The sequence below is a fragment of the Sus scrofa genome, chromosome 2 (assembly GCF_054392235.1).
Source record: "Sus scrofa isolate SSC_HxYL_T2T_F1_AM1 chromosome 2, Sscrofa_HxYL_maternal_Yorkshire_Landrace_v2.0, whole genome shotgun sequence".
NCBI classification, from domain to species: Eukaryota; Metazoa; Chordata; class Mammalia; order Artiodactyla; family Suidae; genus Sus; species Sus scrofa.
This window is the reverse complement of record NC_139384.1, coordinates 82,049,038-82,072,095: the sequence shown is the minus strand read 5'-3', so window position 1 is coordinate 82,072,095 and position 23,058 is coordinate 82,049,038. Positions and strand designations below refer to the sequence as shown.

The window sequence follows — 23,058 nt, the reverse complement described above, 5'->3', positions numbered from 1 at the left end:
GGGACAAGTTCTGAATGGTGGGGGAGGATGGAGTTCTGGTGTGAAACAGAGGCAGTGTGGCAAGGGGTGAGGAATGCACGCTTCTGGGGCTGAATGAATGGAGTCCAAGTCTTGACTCTTCCATGTCCTGGAAAGTAGTCTTCTTTATTTTATATTATTGTCTTTTTAGGGCTGCATTCGCAGCATATGAACATTCCCAGGCTAGGGGTTGAATCAGAGCTGTAGTCGCTGGCCTACGCCATAGCCACAGAAATGCCAGATCTGAGCCTCATCTGTGACCTTCACCACAGGTCATGGCAACACCGGATCATTTAGCCCCCTGAGGGAGGTCAGGGATCAAACCCACATCCTCATGGATACTAGTCAGGTTCATTACCACTGAGCCACAAATAGGAACTCCCTGGAAAGTAGCCTTGGGTGGGTCACTGAACCCCTCTGAACCTCTATTTTGTTCATCAGTGAAATGGAGAGAAATAATAACTCTCCCTTACTAGATTGTTATAAATGAGAAATGTACACCCTAGTCTCTCTGTGTGTGTGTGTGTGTGTGTGTGTGTGTGTGTGTGTGTGTGTGTGTGTGGCTGGGGCTCCAGAAGGTAGAGCTTCCATTTCAAAGATGAAGGTAAGGAGAGGGAAGGAAGATGATGGTAGAGGATGGAGCTTTCTGCTGTTGAGACACTGGGCATGGAGGGGTGAACATGCTCAGAATGGCCTAGCCAGCAATGTCCCCTACTGTGAGCAGAGGCTGGAAGTTGATTGGTTGGTGCACTGGCTGGCTGGGAAACTGGCCCCCAAGTGACAGCCAGGTCCAGAGGCAAATTAATAAAAATCATCAGGATGTGATCAGGTCCAAGGGGAGAGGTGTCCAGCAAAGACAGAATGAAAGGGTGGAGGAGTTCCCGTCAGGGTGCAGTGGAAACGAATCCATCTAGGCACCATAAGGATGCGGGTTTGATCCCTGGCCTCACTCAGCAGGTTAAGGATCCGGCGTTGCCATGAGCTGTGGTGTAGGTCACAGACATGGCTCAGATCTGGCGTTGCTGTGGCTCTGGCGTAGGCCGGCAGCTGTACCTCCGATTTGACCCCTAGCCTGGGAACCTCCATATGTTGCAGGCGCGGCCCTAAAAAGGAAAAAAAAAAGAGAAAGGGTGGAAAAGAGGATGATGGGGTGGAGCCCTGAAGCTGGTGGGTGACAGGGTGTAGCAAGCACGTCAAGGACTAGTACCTTGGACAGCACCCCCATTTTGAAGCACTTGGGGTCCTGTGAGATCAGCAATAAGAAGCCAGTTCCATCTGGGACGAGAAGATGGGCCTTGGTGGCCATGCCTGGGCCCCGTATCTGTCAGCTGTTGAGAATCTGGTTTCAAGGAATGAACACCGCTCCCTGACTCCACCGTCAGACCTTCAGAGACCGACCGCCCCCCCCGCCCCAATCCGATAGGCCATTAAGAGCCAAGCTCAAACCTGGCCAGGAGCCTTTTCCCCATGGGCAGCAATTCTATGAGACCAGCTTGCCATTTCCACAGGAAGAAAAGGAGTCCAGTTTGGGATCCTTTGGGGACAAGAGGGCTCTTTTGGCTGTAGTCATGGTATCTGTGTTGACTATGAGAGGGTCTGCGGGCTGCAGAATACCTCTTCTGCTTGCTCCCACTAAAGACGTAGCTGACACTCTTCTGAATTACCTCATCATAAAGCCGGCTTTCTCAATCTCGGCACTACTGACATTCTGAATAGGAACATTCTTTGTGGTTGGCAGCTGTCTTGTGTGTTGTAGGATGTTTAGCAGCATCCCTGACCTCTACCCACTAGACACCAACAGCAGCCACCCCTCCAATTGTGACAACCAAAAACATCTCCAGACATTGCAAATGTCCTCTGGGGAGCCAGGGGGTGGGGGTGGGGGTGGGAAGAATGCCCCGAGTTGAGAACCACTGCAATAAACTCATCCTATAGTGATTCCCAGGATAAAACCAGGCTCTCCTGGTAACCGTTCTGCTTCTTGACCAGACTACATGTACAAAAAGGCGTTTCCTTGTTTCCTTGACTGCCAGGAAGCTCAGAAAGCTTGCTTTGGTTCCATGTAGCCCCAGCTTCAGGATTATGTGTTCTACTCTGGTTCTAGGAATGGTTTAAAGCAACCCAGAAACCAGATGATAAATGATGAGTAGGAGTTACAAGGAGGCAGATATGGGCACAACTTGAAGTTCATTTTCTAACAGTGGAACTGACCTGTCCCGGGATGGTTTGCCAGAAAGATAATGATTCTGGAGGTATTTTATGGTTTTTATGTCTATCCTTGCTATATCCCACTTACCCCCCAGAGAAGGCTTTTCATATGAACTACAAAAACCAAAAAGGCTTATGAAATTAGTTGAATAAAATATGACTGAACCTAGGAAAACAGATGAATTTGTAAAGGAAAACATTTTGTCAGCGGTAATCTTCACCAAGCAGCAGCCTTATCTCTTTCTGTCCTTGAGCAAGTGATGTCATGCTTTCACCCTCATTTTCCTCATCTGTAAAATGGGGACGGCAGCAGTTCCTCCTTCATAGAGGGGTTACAAGGAGTAAGTAACATGTGCATGTGCCATTCTTCAAACAGGGCTCAGCACTTGGCTGCAGCTCACTGAATGGTGCCTAAATTTTGTTAACATCTTAGGTTATTTTTGTTGCATGTGACAGAAACCCAGCTCTATCCGCTTAAGCAGAAAGGGAGTTTATTGACTTAGAGATGAGAAAGTCTGTGACCAGGTATAACATCAAGCATGCTGATTCCACATCAGGCATGCTCTCTCCCTCACCACCTCTCAGTCCTGCATCTTTCTGAGCAGTAGCAAAAAGAAAAAAGCCCAAATCCATACCATTAAAGTCCCAAAGGAAGGGGTGGGGGGTCTTCACCCTGACCTCCTCACATTGGAATTTAAGGAATACTCTGATTGGCCGTTTGAGTCACATGCCCAGCTGGTGAACCAACCACAGGGCCCAGAGGGGTGGAATGCTGTGATTGGATGCCTGGTTGATCTGGTTCCCCAAACCTCCCCCAGGATCTTGGAGTCTGGAGTCCAATCTTGATGAATCATGTCTCCTAGCAACAGACCTGTGCCTGACAGTCACCATAGCATCTATCTCTCTCCAGGTTACAATCCAGAGAGTGAAGACTCAGCCAATAGGTTCTTCCTAATGAGGGTAATTGTGCCTTTATAGACAGGCTGTGTTGGTGTTCAATGTTTGAAAGCAGGCTGAGGCATCAAGTGGCCACCAGACCTCGGATAATCCCAATCTTCATTACTAAATTCCTCTTTTATTTTGAGGTAGAGAATTTAGCTCTGGCAAGCTCACAAAAATGAGCGGGTGCTAGTCTCTGCTTTAAGAAGAAACACGTGCAGTTCCCGTCATGGTGCAGTGGTTAACAAATCCGACTAGGAACCATGAGGTTGCAGGTTCAATCCCTGGCCTTGCTCAGTGGGTTAAGGATTCACCGTTGCCATGAGCTGTGGTGCAGGTTGCAGACACGGCTCAGATCCAGCGTTGCTGTGGCTGTGGCCAGCGGCAACAGCTCCGATTAGACCCCTAGCCTGGGAACCACCATATGCCACAGAAGCGGCCCTAGAAAAGGCAAAAAGACAAAAAAAAAAAAAAAAAAAAAAAAAAAAAAAAGAAGAAGAAGAAACATATAAAGGGAGCATGTGTCTGTCTTAAAAGACCTTGTTGAAGATTTCATGAATATTCCCACATATTCCAATATCTTGATATTTTCCTCCAAAACCACTCAAGCCACAGGTGACAAACTGTCTGAGGGCCAAGATAAAATAAGCAACAATTTAATCAGCTCTTTTTCTTCCACATAACAGATTTCTGGTTTCCTGAGGGAGGTTTTTCTATAGAGCTGCCGCATACATCAGGAAACGTTGTGCACTGCACTAATTTAAAGCCCTATTCACTTTATAATGAATACATATGTGGTGGCCCTGGCTCTCTACCTCACCTTTATTCAGCCATTTTCACATTTTAAGTTATTTCCTTTAATGCTCTTCCCTTTTTAGGAAACAAATTTCTAAATTAATCAAGACTGTCATGGCTGCAAGAGACAGAAACCCACTAAACTAGTTCAAATACCCAGGAAATTTTTCAGCTCCTGGTATGGGAAAGACTTAGAACTTTTGGCTTCAGGTATAGCTATATCCAGGAGCTCAACCAATATAGCCAGAACCAACTCTCTGACTCTCACCTCTAACTCCTGGTATAGATTGGCTTTAGGATGCAGACTATTCTTCCAGACAGCTGAGAAAGGCCAGTGCTGGCAGATGGGACCTTATAGACAGCTCATGATCCCAGAGGAAGAAAGAGATCTTCCAACTTCATGGCTTCATCCCAGACCTCATTCTTGTAGCCACGGGGTTGGGTTCTCAGATTGGTAAGTTTAAATCACATGGTATTTGGGGCTACGTTAGACACGAATCCATCTCAAGGATGGCAACCTATAAAGGGAAAACAAAGTGCTAATAGAAATACTGGGCAGACTCAGAGTTTCCACTGTAGTGCAATGGGATTGGTGGTGTCTTGGGAGCACTGGGATACAGATTCGATCTCCCGCCAGGCACAGTGGGTTAAGGATTTGGTGTTGCCACAGCTGTGGCTTAAGTCACAACTGCAGCTCAGATCTGATCCCTTGCCTAGGAACTCCATATACCGAGGGGCAGCCAAAAAAGAAAGACAGAAAAAAAAAAAAAAAAGAAATACTGGGCAGACAGAAACGACAGCTGTCTTTACAAGTATTATTTGTAATGGGATCATCCAGAAGGTGGCAGGATGAGGAACCAGAGAGATAATCCAATTGCAGTCTCAGATCTGCTGCGGGCTTCTTCATAGAGGGGTGGAAAGCAGGTCTCAGGATATAAGTTCAGTGCAGATATAGAAGGTTCGGGAAGGAAGAGTGAGGCATTTGAGGGTAAGTGGTGTCAATATTCACTCCAAATTCAGCCAAAGACCAGCAAAGCACACCTGTAGTCAACAAAATTCTTTTGTTTTTTTTTTTTAATTTTGTTTTGCTTTATTTTTTTTTTAGCTTGCTCCAGCAACGTAGATCCCCAGAGCAGGGGAACCATGGAACATCTCTAAAAGAGAGATTTGGGGGGACAGGAGGGCAACTTATATGATTCAGGTTTAAGCTGGGTAGTTCTAAGGTGTTGAAAGTAGAAGCAATTCTAGCCTGGTGCTGTCAGGAAGCAGGGAGCAGATTGATGATCAGGCATTTTGGTGATTCCTACCTCCGAGATGGAGGGATGGATGTGGGGCAGTCATTGGGAAGACACGATGGTCATCCAGAGGGGGAATGTGTATTCATTTTTTGATTGTAGAGCGTCCTTGTCTCTCTCTTGGACTCAGATGTGGCCACAGAGCGGCCTTGTGTGACCACTGTTTATATTCTGTGACTGTTGTTTATGTTCCAGGAAGAACATCGAAGCCCAGCTGCCGGCTGCCCTGGCTGTATTTCATTCCCTCTTCCCAGTGATATGTGTTTTCAGGTAGAATCTGCCCTGAGTGCTTCCCAGGCCTGGCTCAGGCTTCAGAAAGAGCATCAGACAGGGGGAGTTCACCAGTGACAGCAGTGAGTGACCGTGACCGAGGAGGAGGAGGAGGAAACACTCAGTATCCCCAACTCTTTTCCTTGGAGGAGGAGTCTTAAAGGGAAACGCTGGACTGAGCAAAGATACACAAGTTTGTAAATTCTCAGCGGCTAGACCATGCTGATGTGCATTGCCACTTGGCTAGGGAAAGAGACAGGATGTTTGGCGTTTCTTGAACCAAGACAGAATCAGAGACATGGGCAAGAGGCAGAGACAGGGGGAGAGAGGAAGAAAAAGTGACAGGAAGAGAGGCAAAGAGATTGAAACGGGGAGAGACCCAGACCTCGGCAGATAGAGAGAAGGGGCGGTGAGGGACCGGGAGCGCCTGAGATAGACCCAGAACAGGAGAGGCCGCGGCGGGGACAGCGCGGGCGGAGCGCGGCGCAGACAAAGGCGCGGCCGCGCGGCCGGGTGGCCGGGCCGGGACAAAGGCTGGCCCGGGGGGCGGGGGCAGCGATGGCGACGGCCGAGGCGGGCGCGGGCGAACTACAAGTCCCAGCAGCTCCCGCTGCGGCCCTCGGCCGGCCCCTCTCGCTCCCCGGGAGCGCCTGGCGGGGCCGCTGGGCCGAGGGGGCCGCCGGCGGGGCTGGCGGGCGGGGGGCTTCCTGCGGGCCCCGGGGGCGCCGGCGGGCGCGGCGGGCGCGGCGGGCCGGGCAGGGGCGAGGGGCGCCGGGTGAGTGTCCCCGCGAGAGGGCCGGGCGGGCGGGGGCCGCGATGGGGGGCGGGCGGGGGGCCCCCGGCGCGGGGCGCGGCCCGGGGAGACCTCTGTCCACCAACCCCCGCCCCTCTCGCCGCCCGCCCCGGCCCGGGAGAGCGGGGCCGTGGGCACGATGGGAGGGGGCCGTGCCACCCGGGGGCCTAGCGCGCTTATTCGGCCGCTCGGCCCCAGGGGAGGGCCCGGCCCGAACTCGGCGCCGTCCATCGGGAGGTATGGGGGGCACCTCTCAGCTGAGATAGGGGGCGGGAGTCCAGGACGCCCCCTCTTCTGGAGGCGATCCAGACCCCCCTCCCCCCAGAAACCTAAGAGGGGCGCCAGGTATTGTTCTCCCCACCCTCCAGCCTGGGGTGGGGAGTTCAGGAGGCCCTTCCTCAAGCGGGGGATCCAGGCTGTATTTCATTGCCTCTTCCCAGTGATGTGTGTCTTCAGGTAAAATCTGCCCTGATTCTGTTTCTTCTGTCCCCCCAGTACCCCAGTTATTGTTTCCCTCTTGGGGTCCAGAGTTCTGGAAGCCCCTTCCCCAGGATGTGATCCAAGGTCCCACCTGCCCTCCAGGAGCTCAGGAAAGACCCCAATTATTTCTCCTCACTGCTTCCAGCTCTGAGATGGGCATTCAGGAGCCAGTCTAAGGGTCCCCCTGCCCCCAGGAATTCAGGAGGGACCCAGCACTGTCCCCCTACCCATCCTCAAGAGATGCGAGCAGGCAATCTAGGAACTGAGCCCTGTTTTCAAACCCACTCCCAGTTCTGGGTTGTGGCTCCTGTGGTTCCCCTCCCCGGCAGGAGAGCTGAATCTCCACCTGACTCCCAGGAAAGCCTGACTCCCAGGAACAGATCTATTTGTTGTTTGCCCCCCAAGGCCTAGCCATAGGGTGGGTAGCTCTAAGCACCACCTCCCCTTCAGGGAATCCTGAGCTCCCCCCTTCTTCCCAGAAGGGGTCCTAGCTATTGCTTCTCTGCCCCCCTCCCTACCTCCAGCCATGGAGCTAGAATTCAGGAGCTTTCTTCCAGAAGGGGACCAAAGGGTCCTGACACCACCACCATACCTCAGCCATGGGGTCAACCACTCAGGATTCTTCCTAAGAGATGATCTGGGGTCCCCCCTATTACCCCAAGAACAGCCCCAGGTATTATTTTGCCCATCCTCCCAGCTAGGAGTTGGAATTAGGGATCTTCTATCCAATTGAGCAAACTATTATCTGCTTTGGGTATACAGACATCTGTTCCTACCCTCCTGGCTAATGGGTCCCTGCTCCTTCCTGGGGTTCCACATCTTATATCCCCACCCTCTCTCTAGCTTTAGAAATCTGCATTCATGGAGTTCCCGTTGTGCCTTAGTGGATTAAGAACCTGACTGGTACCCATGAGGATGTGGGTTTGATCCCTGGCCTTGCTCGGTGGGATAAGGATCTGGCATTGCCGTGAGCTGCGGTGTAGATGAGCTGCGACTGCAGATGTGGCTTGGATCCTGTGTTGCTGTGGCTGCACCAGCAGCTGCAGCTCCAATTCCACCCATAGCCTGGAATATACTGCAGGTGTGGCCCTAAAAGAAAAAAAAAAAAGAAAAGAAATCTGCATTCAGGATCCTTTCTCTCCAATAGACAGCAGGGGTTCTGACATTTAGTCCTACCCTAGAACTGTGAGATTTAGAATTCACATGGTCTCTTCCCCAGGAAGCAAGCCAGGGGTCTCCCCGCGTTCCCCCAGGAGGAGTACCAGATGTTGTTTGCCCTCTGCGCTCCAGATAGAGGCTTCAGAGATCAGGCTGCTTCCTTTCAAGGAGGTGAGCCAAGGGTCCCCCTCCTTCCCAGGAACCCCCACATATGCCACCCCCAACTACAGGACTAGAATTTAGGCTGTGTACTTAGGAGCAAGCACAGGAACCCTGACAGCCACTGTCTTCCCTATGAAGGGGCCATGATCAAGGGGATAGGCATCTAGGACTCTCTCTCCTCCACAGGACCCAAGCTTCCCACGAGAGGAGGAACCCAGGATGGAGAGAGGGGCAGAGCCATGGAGCTGGGTACTGGAGACCTCCAGTGCCGGGTCCCATGCTTTCTCTCCCGGTGTGGGGCTGAGAAGGGAGGGGCCCCCGTGTTCCACTGGGGTCCCTCTTCTCCCTGCCCTGGCGGGGAAGAGTGCAGAGTCTCCCTGCAGTATGAGACAAGAGAAGGATCCATGTGTATGTTTCCTGGAGTGAATCTGGGGCATGGCCCAGCCCCCCCACATCGCTCCCTTCCCAACCCAGGTGCCTAAAGAGACCCCCGTTTCCCCAGAACCTACCTTCACCTACCCTCTGTCCTCATCCTCTAGATCCTGCCCCAGAAACGGCTGGCACTTCCACACCGGGGATGCGGCGCTCTGTCCTGGTCAGGAACCCAGGCCACAAAGGCCTGCGGCCCGCCTATAAAGAGCTTGACTCCGACTCGGAAGACCTAGACCCCAACTCAGAAGAGCTGGACCCAGTTTCTGGAAACCCAGAGCCTGACCCGGAAGACCTCAACACTGTCTCTGAAGATGTGGACCCCAGCTATGAAGATCTGGAGCCTGTCTCTGAGGATCTGGATCCCGATGTGGAAGCTCCAAGCTCCATCTCGGGCACCCGTGACTCGGATCCCCAAGATCTCGACCCCATGTCTTCAAGTTTCGACGACCCAGACGTCATTGGCCCTGTCCCCTTGGTTCTCGACCCTAACAGCGACACCCTCAGCCCCTCTGCCGCCCCAGACCTGGACCCCCTCTCATCCGACCTTACTGCCACCCCCGAGGTCCTGGCCACCAGCCCCGCAGTGCTCCCTGCACCTGCCAGCCCGCCCCGGCCCTTCTCCTGCCCTGATTGTGGGCGAGCCTTCCGCCGCAGCTCGGGGCTGAGCCAGCACCGCCGCACCCACAGTGGCGAGAAGCCCTACCGCTGCCCCGACTGCGGCAAGTCGTTCAGCCACGGCGCTACGTTGGCCCAGCACCGCGGCATCCACACCGGTGCCCGGCCCTACCAGTGCGCGGCGTGCGGCAAGGCCTTTGGCTGGCGCTCCACGCTGCTGAAGCACCGCAGCAGCCACAGCGGCGAGAAGCCGCACCACTGCCCCGTGTGCGGCAAAGCCTTTGGCCACGGCTCGCTGCTGGCGCAGCACCTGCGTACGCACGGTGGGCCGCGGCCGCACAAGTGCCCCGTGTGCGCCAAGGGCTTCGGGCAGGGTTCAGCGCTGCTCAAGCACCTACGCACACACACCGGCGAGCGGCCGTACCCCTGCCCGCAGTGCGGTAAGGCCTTCGGGCAGAGTTCGGCTCTGCTTCAGCACCAGCGCACGCACACGGCCGAGCGCCCGTACCGCTGTCCCCACTGCGGCAAGGCCTTCGGCCAGAGCTCCAACCTGCAGCACCACCTGCGCATCCATACGGGCGAGCGGCCCTACGCCTGCCCCCACTGCTCCAAGGCTTTCGGGCAGAGCTCGGCGCTGCTCCAGCACCTGCACGTGCATTCGGGCGAGCGCCCTTACCGCTGCCAGCTCTGTGGCAAGGCCTTCGGCCAAGCCTCCAGCCTCACCAAGCACAAGAGGGTGCATGAAGGTGCGGCCGCTGCAGCGGCTGCAGCTGCAGCTGCCGCTGCTGGCCTGGGCCTTAGCCCTGCTTCAATGTTGAGGCCGGGGCAGGTCTCTCTCCTGGGTCCTGATGCTGTCTCTGTGCTTGGCTCTGGCCTGGGCCTCAGCCCAGGCCCCAGCTCCAGCCTTGACCCTGACCCTGGCTCTGTGCTGGGCTCCCTCCCCAAACCCAGCCCCAAACCCCTCCCTGGCTCTGGATCTACCCCCACCTCTGATTCTGTCAAATCTTCTGACCCTAAGCCTGGGCGCAATGCCAGCTCTGACCTTGTGGCCAACCCTGACCGTGGATCTGGTCCCAGCCCAGGTCCGGATCCTGTGCCCAGCCCTGACCCCAACTCCAAGTCCCACCCTGACCCTACCTCTCCCACCCGTGACACTGTCAGCCCAGCCCTCCCTACTGGCGAGAGCCCCGAGTGGGTGCAGGAGCAAGGGGCACTGCTGGGGCCTGATGGCTGAAGGGCATGCGAGAACCCACAGGGGCCTGGGAAAGTTGTGTGTCGTGCAGTTAGTAAAATCTTCCCACTGCCTCCTGGCTCTGTGTCATGGTTCTCCTGTTGCTCTTTTTTCCTCTAATACACGGCCTCTTCCTTGGGAGCTGGGAGGGTATGGCCTGAGCCAGCCATGCATAATGGAACCTCCATGTCCTGGCTTTCCCTCCAACATCCTCCAGGCTTCCCAGCTTCCCCTACCAAGTCTCACACTGGTCCATCCTAGCAGTCACCACTCTCTGCTCTCCCAGATCTGGCCACCCCAGTCAGGTGCAGCCACACCCTGCAGGTGCATAAGCAGCATCATTTCCTCTTGGACTTGGCTTTCCCACAAAAGGTGGGATTTCTGTCATGTGGACCATCTAACAGGCTGGTAATGGAAGCTGATGTGAAACCATGTGGGCAGCCCTGCCCCATCTGCTCCCCTAACTTAACCCTTGCCCTTCAAAGCCTGCATACACAGTGGGACAAAAGAGTCCCTCATTTATGCATTTAACAAACATCTGTTGATTGCTCCGGTCTCAGCAGGGGGCAAGATAAGCATGGCCTTGGCCCTCACAGAGCTCACAGAGACTCAGTTCAGAAAGTTTTAAAAAGTAATTACAGTATGGTACATTCCAGAAGAAGCATAACAAGACTTCTGATTTAGATGGGGGACAGCTTCCTTAAGGAAGGACTTTATAATCCCACTAATCTCTAATCATCAGTGCTATTTGCCCTGAGATGTGCTATGCTCTTGCATTTTCTCATTTAATTCTCTCAACAGCTCCATGAGGCAGGTAACTTTGACGAAGTTACGCCATTTTGCAAATGAGTAAACTGAGGTACATGGAGTTTAAGTGACTTTTTGGAAGACACAGAAGTTTCCTAGGTCGAAGCTCCTTTTGTCTGCCTTCCAGAGCCTGGGTTGTTAACCTTTATGCTCTAGGACAAGATTGTGCAAAGGCCCTGGGGCTACTGAGAGATGAGCCTGGGGAGGAGGTAGGAGTGGGTGGGGCATGGAACAAAGGGCCGGGTAGACTGAAGTGGGGAGCTTGCTTGACATCCTGGAGAAATAGGAAGACATTAGTAGGTTCTGACAGAGGACTAATATGAATAATCTTTTGAAGCTCCTTCTAGCTGCTGGATGAAGAGTGGAATGGGGAGATCAAGAATGGGAACCTAAGGGAGTTCCTGTTGTGGCTCATCAGGTTAAGAACTGGACTAGCATCCATGAAGTTGGGGGTTCCATCTTTGGCTTTGCTCAGTGAGTTAAGGATCTGTTGGGGAGCTCCCATCATGGTGCAGTGGAAACGAATCCAACTAGGAACCATGAGGTTGTGGGTTTGATCCCTGGCCTCACTCAGTGGGTTAAGGATCCAGCATTGCTGTGAGCTGTGGTGTAGGTCATGGACGTGGCTCAGATCTGGTGTTGCTTCGGCTCTGGCATAGGCTGGCAGCAACAGCTCTGATTAGACCCCTAGCCTGGGAACCTCCATATGCCAAGGGTGTGGCCCTAAAAGGACAAAAGACAAAAAAAAAAAAAAAGGATCCATCGGAGTTGCCACAAGCTGTGGCTTAGGTCACAGATGCAGCTCTGATCTGGTGTTGCTGGGGCTGTAGTGTAGGCCAACAGCTGCAGCTCCAATTTGACCCCTAGCCATATGTGCAGCCATAAAATGGAAAAAAAAAAAAAAAAAAGAATGGGAGCCTAAGATCAGGGACGTTGGTACAATGGCAGGGGCCAGGGTGTTGAGGGACTCTGGGCTGATAGCCATAGGAGTGGGGAAAAGTAGTCCTGTTTGGGATATAATTACGAAATTATAGAGGGTTTGATGGTAGTTCAGATGAGAGGGGTTTAAGAGGAATGCGGGGTTTCTGGGGGGTAGGAAGCAGGGCAGTCTTGAGATAAAATGTGGGATCATCACCAGAGTCTGTGGAGGGTAAGGGGGTCAAGCACTGGACATGGAAGTCAAGAGGTTGGCATTGCACGCGGGCATGATAGGGAGCCAGGACCCAGCCAGGGCAAAGTTGGCTCCCTCACAGCCAGCCCATCCCCCAGCACATTCATTTTTCGCCCGTCGGCGCTAGGACCGCACGGCCGTCTAAGGGCTGTAAATCGCCAGCTGAGTCACGCATGCGTGCAGCTCCTGCAGGGGGCGTCGTGGCGCAGAGGGCGGGACCGGATCGCGTCGATTGCTTTTTGAACCGTGTGGGTCACGTGACTGGGGGCGCGAGTCAGCTGATGCGGGAGGGTTTGAAGCTGCACCGCGAGGGAGCGAGGCCGCAGTGACAGCGGCGGGCGTTCGGACCCCGGCTGCGCCGCGGCGCTCGCCCGCGTCCGGTGCTACTCGCTCCGGCATGGCAGTCCCCGTAGGCCCGCGCGGCTCAGGTGAGGGCGCAGGCGGCCCTGCGGGTCGCCGAACGCAGGCGGCGGGCCGGCGGCCGACTTCTCCGACCTAGGGCGGCGGAGCCCCGGGTTTCTCATTCCTCAGCGCCGGTGCTGACCTCTCAAGCTTCCCCGTGGTGGCGATACGGGCTGACGGCTCCTATTACCTGGGCGGCGGGTGGGCACTAGCTTTGCGACCTTGGAGTGGCAGGACTCCCGACCGCCCTTCCTGAACCTAGGCTGTGCTCAGCGTGCCTCAACTCAGGCGACTCCTGGCGGTCAGGGTCCCAGGGTTTGCATTCTGAGTCTAGATTCGGATTGCTCAGCTCTGCCAGAACTCAGACAACCCCAGTTGCATGTGAGACTCTCAGATTTTCCTTCCCCAAATCAGGAGGCAAATGTTCAGCTTCTCTAAACCCAGAGAGGAGTGTTGGTCATTGCCTCCTGAAACCTAGGTGCCTAACTCAATTTCAGATCACCAAACTAATGGAAGCTCAGCTTTCCTGACCTCAGTAGCCTCTCATAGGGGACCCTAGAGGAAGGCCGATTGCATTGGTCTTCCCTTCGTTTTTTGTTTTGTTGTTGTTGTTACTTATTCATTTATTTATTTATTTGTCCTTTTAGGGCTGCACCTGAGGCATATGGAGCTTCCCTGGCTAGGGGTCTAATCGGAGCTGTAGTTTTACCTACACCACAGCCACAGCAACACAGGATCCGTGCCGAGTCTGCCACCTACACCACAGCTCATGGCAACGCTGGATCCTTAACCCACTGAACAAGGCCAGGGATGGAACCTGCATCCTCATGGATGCTAGTCGGGTTTGTTAACTGCTGAGCCACCCACACCACAGCTCATGGCAACGCTGGATCCGTAGCCCATTGAACAAAGCCAGGGATGGAACCTGCATCCTCATGGATGCTAGTCGGGTTTGTTAACCGCTGAGCCACGACAGGAACACCCGATCTTCCCTTCGTAAGCTAGCTGGAGACATCTAAGAAGTGTCCTGGCTGTTAGAGTCTGGGTGGCTTAGCTGTGATCCCAGCCAGGGAGGCAGCTGGCCCTCCGGCTTCTCATCCAGCCGCTTTGTAAACTACAACAGCATCTGAGCTCCAAAGGAACCAGCCAGGATCTGGCCCTCCTTGCAGGACAGGTTCTGACAGTGCCCATGTTCATCCTGGTGGCTGTGCCAGGCAGGGGGCCAGCCAGGCCCTGGAAAGAAGCAGGGTTCTCCAAGTAGGGGTGGTGGGGTGTGTCAGGGACAGTTCTTGGCTGCCATGACTGGCTGTGACCCCAGCAGGTGCTGAAAATTTGGACTTTCCTCTTGGGCTGGTCAGGATTGAAGGGAATAAGCAGTTCTTAGAACAACCTCTACTCGTGGAGAAACTTTTGAAGCTCAAAAACTGAATGCATTGTAAAGATCTGATCCTTAGCCTCCTGGTGAGAGATATTAATGCCCCATTTTGCAGAGGAGGAGACTGAGGCTCAGGGAGGCTGAGTGCCCTGGGACAGGGGCAGGAATCAACTCAGGACCTTTTGAGTAACCTGTAACCTCTGAGCAGCACTGCTGCATGTGTCCAGAAAATGCTGTGAATTTTTTGGTTTTTCTTAGATCTCCAGAGTTCTTTCTCGGCAGAAGCTTGGGATCTGCCTCCCCTGTTGGCAGATGGCCCTGCCTAGGTCTGGTCCCCACTGCCCTCTCCCATCCCACAGAGACTGAGCACCTCCTGACACCCAGCCCTGGGTATGGGACCCAAGCGGGAGCTTCCCCAGCCCCTGAGACCCCTCCAGAAGAGGAAGACCTCCGCCGGCGGCTCAAGTACTTCTTCATGAGTCCCTGTGACAAATTTCGGGCCAAGGGCCGCAAGCCCTTCAAGCTCATGCTGCAAGTGGTGAAGATCTTGGTGGTCACTGTGCAGGTGAGACCTTCAGGGGCCGCAATAGAACGCCCCCTGGAACGCCCCCTGGGGCCGATGTGTGCCCTGAAAGAGGGTCTTGGAGTTGAAGCCTAGTCCTGACCCCACAGCAGCATATTGAAAGTGATAGTAGCACGAATCAATCAGGAAGTCCTGTGGGATCTGCGTGGGAGCGGCGGCTTCTTTATTGTCTTTTTCTTTTTTTTTGCTATTTCTTGGGCCAGTGCCGCAGCATATGGAGGTTCCCAGGCTAGGGGTTGAATCGGAGCTGTAGCCTCTGGTCTACGCCAGAGCCACAGCAACGCGGGATCCGAGCCGCGTCTGCAACCTACACCACAGCTCATGGCAACGCCGGATCCTTAACCCACTGAGCAAGGGCAGGGATTGCACCCGAAACCTCATGGTTCCTAGTCGGATTCGTTAACCACTGCGCCACGACGGGAACTCCGGGAGCGGCTTCTTTAAACCTCACAAATGCCCTCTGAGGTTCTGGCAACCGCTTTTGCCTCTTTTTATAGATGAGATAACTGAGGCTCAGAGAGGTTCAGGGACTTGTTCAGAGTCACACAGCCACTGAACACTCGGAGTGTCACTTGGACCTTGGCAGTCTGATGGCATACAGACTCTCAAAGAGAACTGGCCCGGTGGTTGAATAGAGGTGCCCCTGCCCACAACTGCTGGGCTCGAAAGACTCCAGGATGAATCAGACCCAGCCCTGGCTTTGAGGAGCTTCTGGTCTAGTGCTCTGACTTTGGACATGTTACCAGGCCTCTAATTCTCCCCTTGGCAAAGGGGCCCAGTGGTGGTACTTACCCTGGAGGTTTGGGTTTAGCACCCAACCCAGCAGCCAGCAAACATTTAATGAACATTAGCAGTTGCCAGGAGTTCCGTGGGTGAATGGCCACCATGTGCTCCCCATGGCTGGCATGTCCTGGGGCCAGGGGTTGGGGGGGTGGCCCTCTCTTCTTCCTCCACTCATTCACTGTGAGAGACCCCATCCCAGTGGCAGTGCCAATCCTCCCTGTCCCTCCTGCCAGCTCATCCTGTTTGGGCTCAGCAACCAGCTGGCAGTGACCTTCCGAGAGGAGAACACCATCGCCTTCCGGCACCTCTTCCTGCTGGGCTACTCGGACGGGGCTGATGACACCTTCGCAGCCTACACACGGGAGCAGCTGTACCAGTCCATCTTCTATGCCGTGGACCAGGTGCGGACAGCCAGGAGCAGGTGGGCAGGTGGGCCTGCGGGGCAGAGGGGGCGGGGCTGATGGACCCTCCCCTTCTTCACCCACAGTACCTGCTGCTCCCTGACATGTCACTGGGCCGGTATGCCTATGTGCGGGGCGGGGGTGGCCCCTGGGCCAATGGCTCGGCCCTGGCCCTCTGCCAGTGCTACTACCACCGAGGCCATGTGGACCCAGCCAACGACACCTTTGACATCGACCCGATGGTCGTCACTGGTGAGTGGACCGGGCAGGGCTGCGCCTTTGGGAGCCCCGGCTACTGGGGTTAAAAGCCCAGTCTGCCTCCTGTTCCTCCGGGAGATGGGGTGGTTGTGATCATTAAGCATTTGATGATTAGTAGAGTCCTTGGCACGTGGAAAGAGTTGAGTGTTACACGTCAGTGTCTTTCATTCACTAAACACTTGAAGCCCACTGAGCACCAGGTCCTAGGGTCTGTGCAGGGAATGAAACAGACCAGGCTCTTCCCTGTTGGGGAGACAGAGGAACAAATGGCAAATGTTTAAATACAAAGGGGGGAGTTCCTGTTGTGGCTCGGCGGGTTAAGAGCCCAACATAGTTTCCGTGAGGATGTACGACGTCCTAGCCTTGTTCGGTGGGTTAAGGATCTGGCGTTGCCACAAGCTGCAGCAGAGGTTGCAGATGCGGCTCGGATCCCGAGTAGCTGTGGCTGTGGCATAGGCTGGCAGCCACACTTCCGATTCGACCTCGGCCTGGGAACTTACACATGCTGCAGGAAAGAGACAAAAAAACCATTTAATTAAAAATAATAAATACAAAGGGGGAAGGGAAGCAGGGAAGGGGGCTGTTGGGGATTCTGGGGAGACCTGCCTGTGCCTCCCCCAGTGTCCCTTCCCTGACTCCCTGTCCTCAGATTGTATCCGGGTGGACCCCCCCGAGAGACCCCCTGTGCCCCCCAGTGATGATCTTGGCCTCTCGGATGGCAGCACCAGTTACAAGAACCTCACGCTCAAATTCCACAAGTACTGCCCAATCAAGGGGGTGGAGGGTGGGGGGAGGCAGGACCACAGGCACCTTCAGTGGGGCAGGATCACCCCCCCCTTCCCAAGGGCGGCCACTTCCCCACAGGCGGGGGCAGGGTCGGCCTCGCTGATGCTGCCAAGTGAGCACTTCCTCTGCCAGCTGCAGAGTCAGCACGGGGCTGAGGGCTGGCCCTTGGGGGCTGCAGGGTCAGGCAGAGCCCCCTCCCCCTCACCCAAGCCTCCCCCCCAGGCTGATCAACGTCACCATCCACTTCCAGCTGAAGACCATTAACCTCCAGAGCCTGATCAACAATGAAATCCCTGACTGCTACACCTTCAGCATCCTGGTAAGCCCGCAGTGCCGGGGGTGGGGCGGGGCGGGGTGGGGGGGCGGTGACAGACTGGGCCAGTGGTGGGGTGATGGGGCACAGGGCTCCTGAGCTCTGGACCTGGGGACTCTTGTTGTTTGTTTTTTTTTTTTTTTTGTCTTTTGTCTTTTTGTCTTTTGTTGTTGTTGCTATTTCTTGGGCCGTTCCCGCGGCATATGGAGGTTCCCAGGCTAGGGGTTGAATCGGAGCTGTAGCCACCAGCCTACGCCAGAGGCACAGCAACGCAGGATCCGAGCCGCGTCTGCAACCTACACCACAGCTCACGGCAACGCCGGATCGTTAACCCACTGAGCAAGGGCAGGGACCGAACCCGCAACGTCATGGTTCCTAGTCGGATTCGTTAACCACTGCGCCACGACGGGAACTCCTTGTTGTTGTTTTTTTTTTGCCTTTTCTAGGGCCACTTCTGCGGCATATGGAGGTTCCCAGGCTAGGGGTCTAATCAGAGCTGTAGCCACTGGCGTACGCCACAGCCACAGCAACACTGAATCTGAGCCACATCTGTGACCTACACCACAGCTCACGGCAACACCGGATCCTTAACCCACTGAGCGAGGCCAGGGATGGAACCCGAAACCTCATGGTTCCTTGTCGGATTCGTTAACCACTGTGCCATGATGGGAACTCCTGGACCTGGGGACTCTTGACCAAGGGCAGTGAGGATGTGCTGTTGGAGGCTGGGGCTGGAGAGACTATCCGTCGTGAGGGTCTAGGAGCCTAGGTCTGCCAAGGTTTACTCTGCCTTGTCCTGTCTCCCCCGCACCCCTGCAGATCACATTTGACAATAAGGCACACAGTGGGCGTGTCCCCATCAGCCTGGAGACCCAGGCCCACATCCAGGAGTGTAAGCACCCCAGCGTCTTCGGCCATGGTGAGCCCCCATACCCCAGGCCAGCACTGACCAGGGGTCCTGACTTGCCCAGGAATCCCTAAGCCCCAGACCAGCAGGGGCCAAGCTCCTGACTCACCCAGAGAAACCCATGAGCCCACTGACCAGCCAAAACCAGCCCTGAAGCCCCTCAGGCTTGGTCCAGCTGCCTCACCTGGCCTTGCCTGGGGCCCCCTCCCCGCAGGAGACAACAGCTTCCGGCTCCTGTTTGATGTCGTCGTTATCCTCACCTGCTCCTTCTCCTTCCTGCTGTGTGCCCGCTCGCTGCTCCGAGGCTTCCTGCTGCAGAACGTGAGAGACACCCCTATCCTCACCCAGCTCTGGGATAACCTGTACCCAGGACCTGACCACCCTTCTCCCCCCCCCCCCCCCCGTAACCTCCCCCCACAGGAGTTTGTCAGGTTCATCAGGCGGAAGCGGGGTCGGGTCGTCAGCCTGTGGGAGCGGCTGGAATTTGTCAACGGCTGGTACATCTTGCTGGTCACTAGTGATGTGCTCACCATCTCAGGCACCATCATGAAGATTGGCATCGAAGCTAAGGTGGGTCCTGCCCATGCCCTGCCCGGAGCCCCCCCTCATCTCCTTCCAGACCCTGGTCCTCTGTTCCACCCCCAGGATGCCTGCCTGGCACCACGTCCCCAGGGAAGGGCCAGGTCTGATGGGTTTGACGCTGCTCCCGCCCTTAGAACCTGGCAAGTTACGATGTCTGCAGCATCCTCCTGGGCACCTCGACACTGCTCGTCTGGGTCGGCGTCATCCGCTACCTGACCTTCTTCCATAAGTACAATGTAAGCCTCAGACACACAGGCAGGGCCCTCTAGGTGGCGCCGCATGTTCCTGCATTCCCACCCCCATCCCCAAATCAATTCACACATGCATTTCAGTCACCAGCTCCTGCCGGTGACCCAGAACCGTGAGCCTCTTCCTCCAGTAACCTGCCCACCCCAGGCCTACCTGTCACTACTCCTGGGCCATGTGAGCCTGCTCTCATACCCAAGCCATGGGTGCCCTCTCAGCACCATCCTGCCCCTTCTTCTTCTTTTTTTTTTTTTTATTATAGTTGATTTACAGTGTTTTGTTAATTTCTCCTGTGCAGCAAAATGACCCAATCACACATATATATACTTTTTTTTTTTTTTTTGTCTTGTGTCTTTTTGTTGTTGTTGTTGTTGTTGTTGCTATTTCTTGGGCCGCTCCTGCGGCATTTGGAGGTTCCCAGGCTAGGGGTCGAATCGGAGCTGTAGCCACTAGCCTACGCCAGAGCCACAGCAACGCGGGATCCGAGCTGCATCTGCGACCTACACCACAGCTCACGGCAATGCCGGATCGTTAACCCTCTGAGCAAGGGCAGGGACCAAACCCTCAACCTCATGGTTCCTAGTCGGATTCGTTAACCATTGCGCCACGACGGGAACTCCATATATATACTCTTTCTCACGTTATCCTGCTCCTTCGGAGGCTCCCCCATTTTGGTCACCCAGCATGCCCTTGGGTGGGCTTCACTCCATCCTGCTCACAGCCTGCCTGGGTTGTGGCTGTGCCCTCACTGCAGTCCCCTGTCTGCCCCTCCACAGATCCTCATCGCCACACTGCGAGTGGCCCTGCCCAGCGTCATGCGCTTCTGCTGCTGTGTGGCTGTCATCTACCTGGGCTATTGCTTCTGTGGCTGGATCGTGTTGGGGCCCTACCATGTGAAGGTAGGGGCTGGCCAGGACCCGCGGATGGCACTCATGACCCATAGCCAAGGGGTCTCTGGCTCCCCTTCCTACCTCCTGAGCCCTCTGACTCCTGGTCTATCTATTGTTGACTTGGTGACACTGAGCAACTCACCTTGACCCCTGATACCTTACCAGCAAATCTTCAGCAGTTCTGCCCACTGTCCCCTCTAACCACCAATGACCTTGGCCTTGACCCTATGGCCTTGTCATTTTTCAGTGACCTACCCTCCCAAGTGGCCCCATCGTGACTCCTGTCCCCACTTTTTTTTGGTTTGTCTTTTTAGGGCCACACCCACAGCATATGGAGGTTCCCAGGCTAGGCGTCTCCCAGGCTAGAGTTATAACTGCCGGCCTACACCACAGCCACAGCAACACCAGATCTGAGCTGCGTCTGCAACCTACACCACAGCTCACGGCAACGCCGGATCCTTAACCCACTGAGCAAGGCCAGGGATCGAACCCAAAACCTCATGGTTCCTAGTTGGATTTGTTTCCACTGTCCCACAACGGGAACTTCCCCACTGCCCCTTCTGACCCCCAATCCCCCTTCACCCCCAGTCTCACCCACAGCTCCTGGTACTCTGTCCCCACTGACCCCTCCATCCCCCCCCCAAACCCCCACCCTAGCCACGCCAACAGCTCCCTCTGACCCCCTAACCCCCTGCAGTTCCGCTCGCTGTCCATGGTGTCCGAGTGCCTGTTTTCACTCATCAACGGGGACGACATGTTCGTGACATTTGCAGCGATGCAGGCCCAGCAGGGTCGCAGCAGCCTGGTCTGGCTCTTCTCCCAGCTCTACCTGTACTCCTTCATCAGCCTCTTCATCTACATGGTGCTTAGCCTCTTCATCGCGCTCATCACTGGGGCCTACGACACCATCAAGGTCAGCTGCCTGCCCACGCGCCTCTTCCTGGCCTGCCTCCCTGGAGGGGGTGGGGCGACCCACACGTGTGCACACACAGCCCCACACTCTGAGTTCCTTGCAATTGGCCATGGCTGGGTGTGGAGAGAAGGACCCAGGGAGGGAACGTGGTCGATTTTATGAGGCCAAAGGAGAGGGCGGCTCAGAATTGGGGGGCCCAGGAAGGGCTGATAACCGTCCCTGTCATAGGCGCCACATGCTGTTTTATTAAAGTGTGGGGCCCAGGCCAGGTAGGGCTCCTACATCTGCTTTTACCCACAGGGAAACCAAGTCATAGAATTTCAGTGTCTTGCCCAAGGTCACCTACAAAGCACACGGTGGAACCTGGCTCAGTGCAGGACTGTCTGATCTGGAAGCCCTGCTCCCATCCCCTCTGTCCTATGGGAGCTGCTTGGATCCAGGGACCCAGCAGTCATCCTGCAGGCTGCAGGGGTCGGAGTAGATCATGGGCGTGGCAGATAGAATCTTTTAACCAACATGTTCCAGGGGCTGTTGGTGTGCCAAGCCTTGTGCCGGGCACTGGGCCTCTAGGAAAGCAGACGTACACGGTCTGTCCAAGACCGTGGGCAGGATGGATCATGCACAAGCAGGAGTAAGACAACCATAAAGGAGGTATGGAAGGTTACAGAGGACCCCTGCTTTACTCTGGTATTGGGGTGAATCCAGGAAAGTTTTTAGAATGTGCTGTCCAACACGGGTCTTTAGCTACATGTGACTATTTAAAATCTGATTCTGTGGAATTCCCATCATGGCTCAGGTGGAAACGAAATCCGACTAGGAACCATGAGGTTTGGAGTTCGATCCCTGGCCTGGCTCAGTGGGTTAAGGATCTGGCGTTGCCATGAGGATCTGGCCTTGCTGTGGCTGTGGTGTGGGCTGGCAGCTACAGCTCTGATTCAGCCCCTACCTAGCCTGGGAACTTCCATATGCCTTGAGTGAGGGCCTAAAAAGACAAAAAAAAAAAAAAATCTGATTCTAATGAAAATGAAATACAGTTCTGAATTCAGTTCCTCACTGACACCATCTCCATAGCAAGTGCCCCAAAGCCAATGTGGCTAGTAGCTACCATATATGGACAGCAGAGATAGTGAACATTTTCATCATGTCAGAACTAAATTGATGAGACAGGAGCCCTGGGGCGGGGGGGGGGGGGGCGGGTAGAGAGAGCACGCAGCAGGGAGAAGGAACAGCCAAAGCCAAGCCTTTGTTGTAGCCAGAAAGGACTTGGAGAAGTGAGAGTGGCCCCTGACCCCATGAGCTTGGGATAACATTGTCAGAACATTTACTGGAACCGGGGATGCAGATGCCTGGATACAGCCAGCCCACAGGACGCTTCTATCACCCAGGCTCAAGGAGCAGATCTTGGTCTAGCACTTAAAGATCACACACTTAAAAAAAAAAAAAAAATCACACACGTGTGTCAGCGCTGGGTGTACAAGCCCAGACTTTGCTCCCGCTGTGTGTTCTCAAGTCAGTAGATGGTTGTCAAGCACCTAGATTGGGTCAGGTATGGCTCTCGGTGTTGGAGTCACAGCAGAAGGCACCAGGTGACGGAGAGTCAGGGGTATGCCTACAATCAGTGGTCAGCAAAGCAAACCATAAACAGCAGGTGGAGGGCGCCAGTGCCAAGGCGCAGACGTGAGAGGGCCGGGAGGAACCAGAGACTGGAGAGGAGGGGTAGATGAGGGCCTATGTTAAGAGCCTGGGAAGTCCGAGGCCACTTTCATGCCGGGCCACCGGGCATCTCTCCCCAGCACCCGGGCGGAACAGGCGCGGAGGAGAGTGAACTCCAGGCCTACATTGCACAGTGCCAGGACAGCCCCACCTCCGGCAAATTCCGTCGCGGGAGCGGCTCTGCCTGCAGCCTCCTCTGCTGCTGCGGCCGGTTAGAGACTGGGTTGGCTCGGGTTTGGGATTGGCTGAGGGAAGGGAAGCGCGCCAGAGGGAACTGATGCCTTCCGCCTCCGCTGACACTGCCTTTCCTCCAGAGATGCTTCGGAGGAGCATTCGCTGCTGGTGAATTGACTGGGACCAGACTGCAGCTGGACATTAGCCCCCGGACTGCGGAGACCCATGCTTATTTATTTTTAGCCTTTGCTTTTAAGGATCGGCCCCCGGCTGTGCCCTGTGAGGGCCTGGGACAGTCGGGTCGGACATTAGAGTGGGACTGGGGTAGGGTGAGTGTTAAATAAACGGGAAAATAAAC

At 55.1% G+C, this 23,058-nt stretch overlaps 2 protein-coding genes across 10 annotated transcripts; both read left to right on the top strand.

Annotated features, from left to right (window-relative positions):
• Window positions 1-5,684: 5,684 nt before the first annotated feature.
• On the top strand, window positions 5,685-10,475 carry ZNF358 (zinc finger protein 358). 8 transcript variants are annotated; one of them, XM_085013117.1, is made up of 4 exons: window positions 5,685-5,718; window positions 8,018-8,127; window positions 8,305-8,526; window positions 8,658-10,475. In XM_085013117.1, exons 2-4 carry the CDS (start codon window positions 8,064-8,066, stop codon window positions 10,397-10,399), a joined length of 2,028 nt encoding a protein of 675 aa, XP_084869243.1. In that variant the 5' UTR covers window positions 5,685-5,718; window positions 8,018-8,063; the 3' UTR covers window positions 10,400-10,475. The 8 variants fall into 8 exon arrangements, with proteins under 8 accessions (XP_084869243.1, XP_084869245.1, XP_084869246.1 ...); XM_085013119.1 differs by lacking the exon at window positions 8,305-8,526 and adding an exon at window positions 7,642-7,879; XM_085013120.1 differs by lacking the exon at window positions 8,305-8,526 and adding an exon at window positions 7,642-7,879 and having other exon boundaries at window positions 5,685-5,934.
• A 2,186-nt stretch (window positions 10,476-12,661) lies between these two features.
• MCOLN1 (mucolipin TRP cation channel 1) lies at window positions 12,662-23,057 on the top strand. Of its 2 annotated transcripts, XM_003480808.5 has the most exons (14): window positions 12,662-12,802; window positions 14,511-14,716; window positions 15,751-15,918; window positions 16,005-16,170; window positions 16,826-16,934; window positions 17,185-17,281; window positions 18,095-18,194; window positions 18,397-18,503; window positions 18,603-18,752; window positions 18,899-19,000; window positions 19,787-19,909; window positions 20,598-20,813; window positions 22,607-22,737; window positions 22,841-23,057. In XM_003480808.5, the coding sequence occupies exons 1-14, from the start codon at window positions 12,772-12,774 to the stop codon at window positions 22,875-22,877; spliced, it is 1,743 nt and encodes a 580-aa protein (XP_003480856.1). In that variant the 5' UTR covers window positions 12,662-12,771; the 3' UTR covers window positions 22,878-23,057. The 2 variants fall into 2 exon arrangements, with proteins under 2 accessions (XP_003480856.1, XP_084869249.1); XM_085013123.1 differs by lacking the exon at window positions 16,826-16,934 and having other exon boundaries at window positions 17,213-17,281.
• The last annotated feature ends 1 nt before the right edge of the window (window position 23,058 follows it).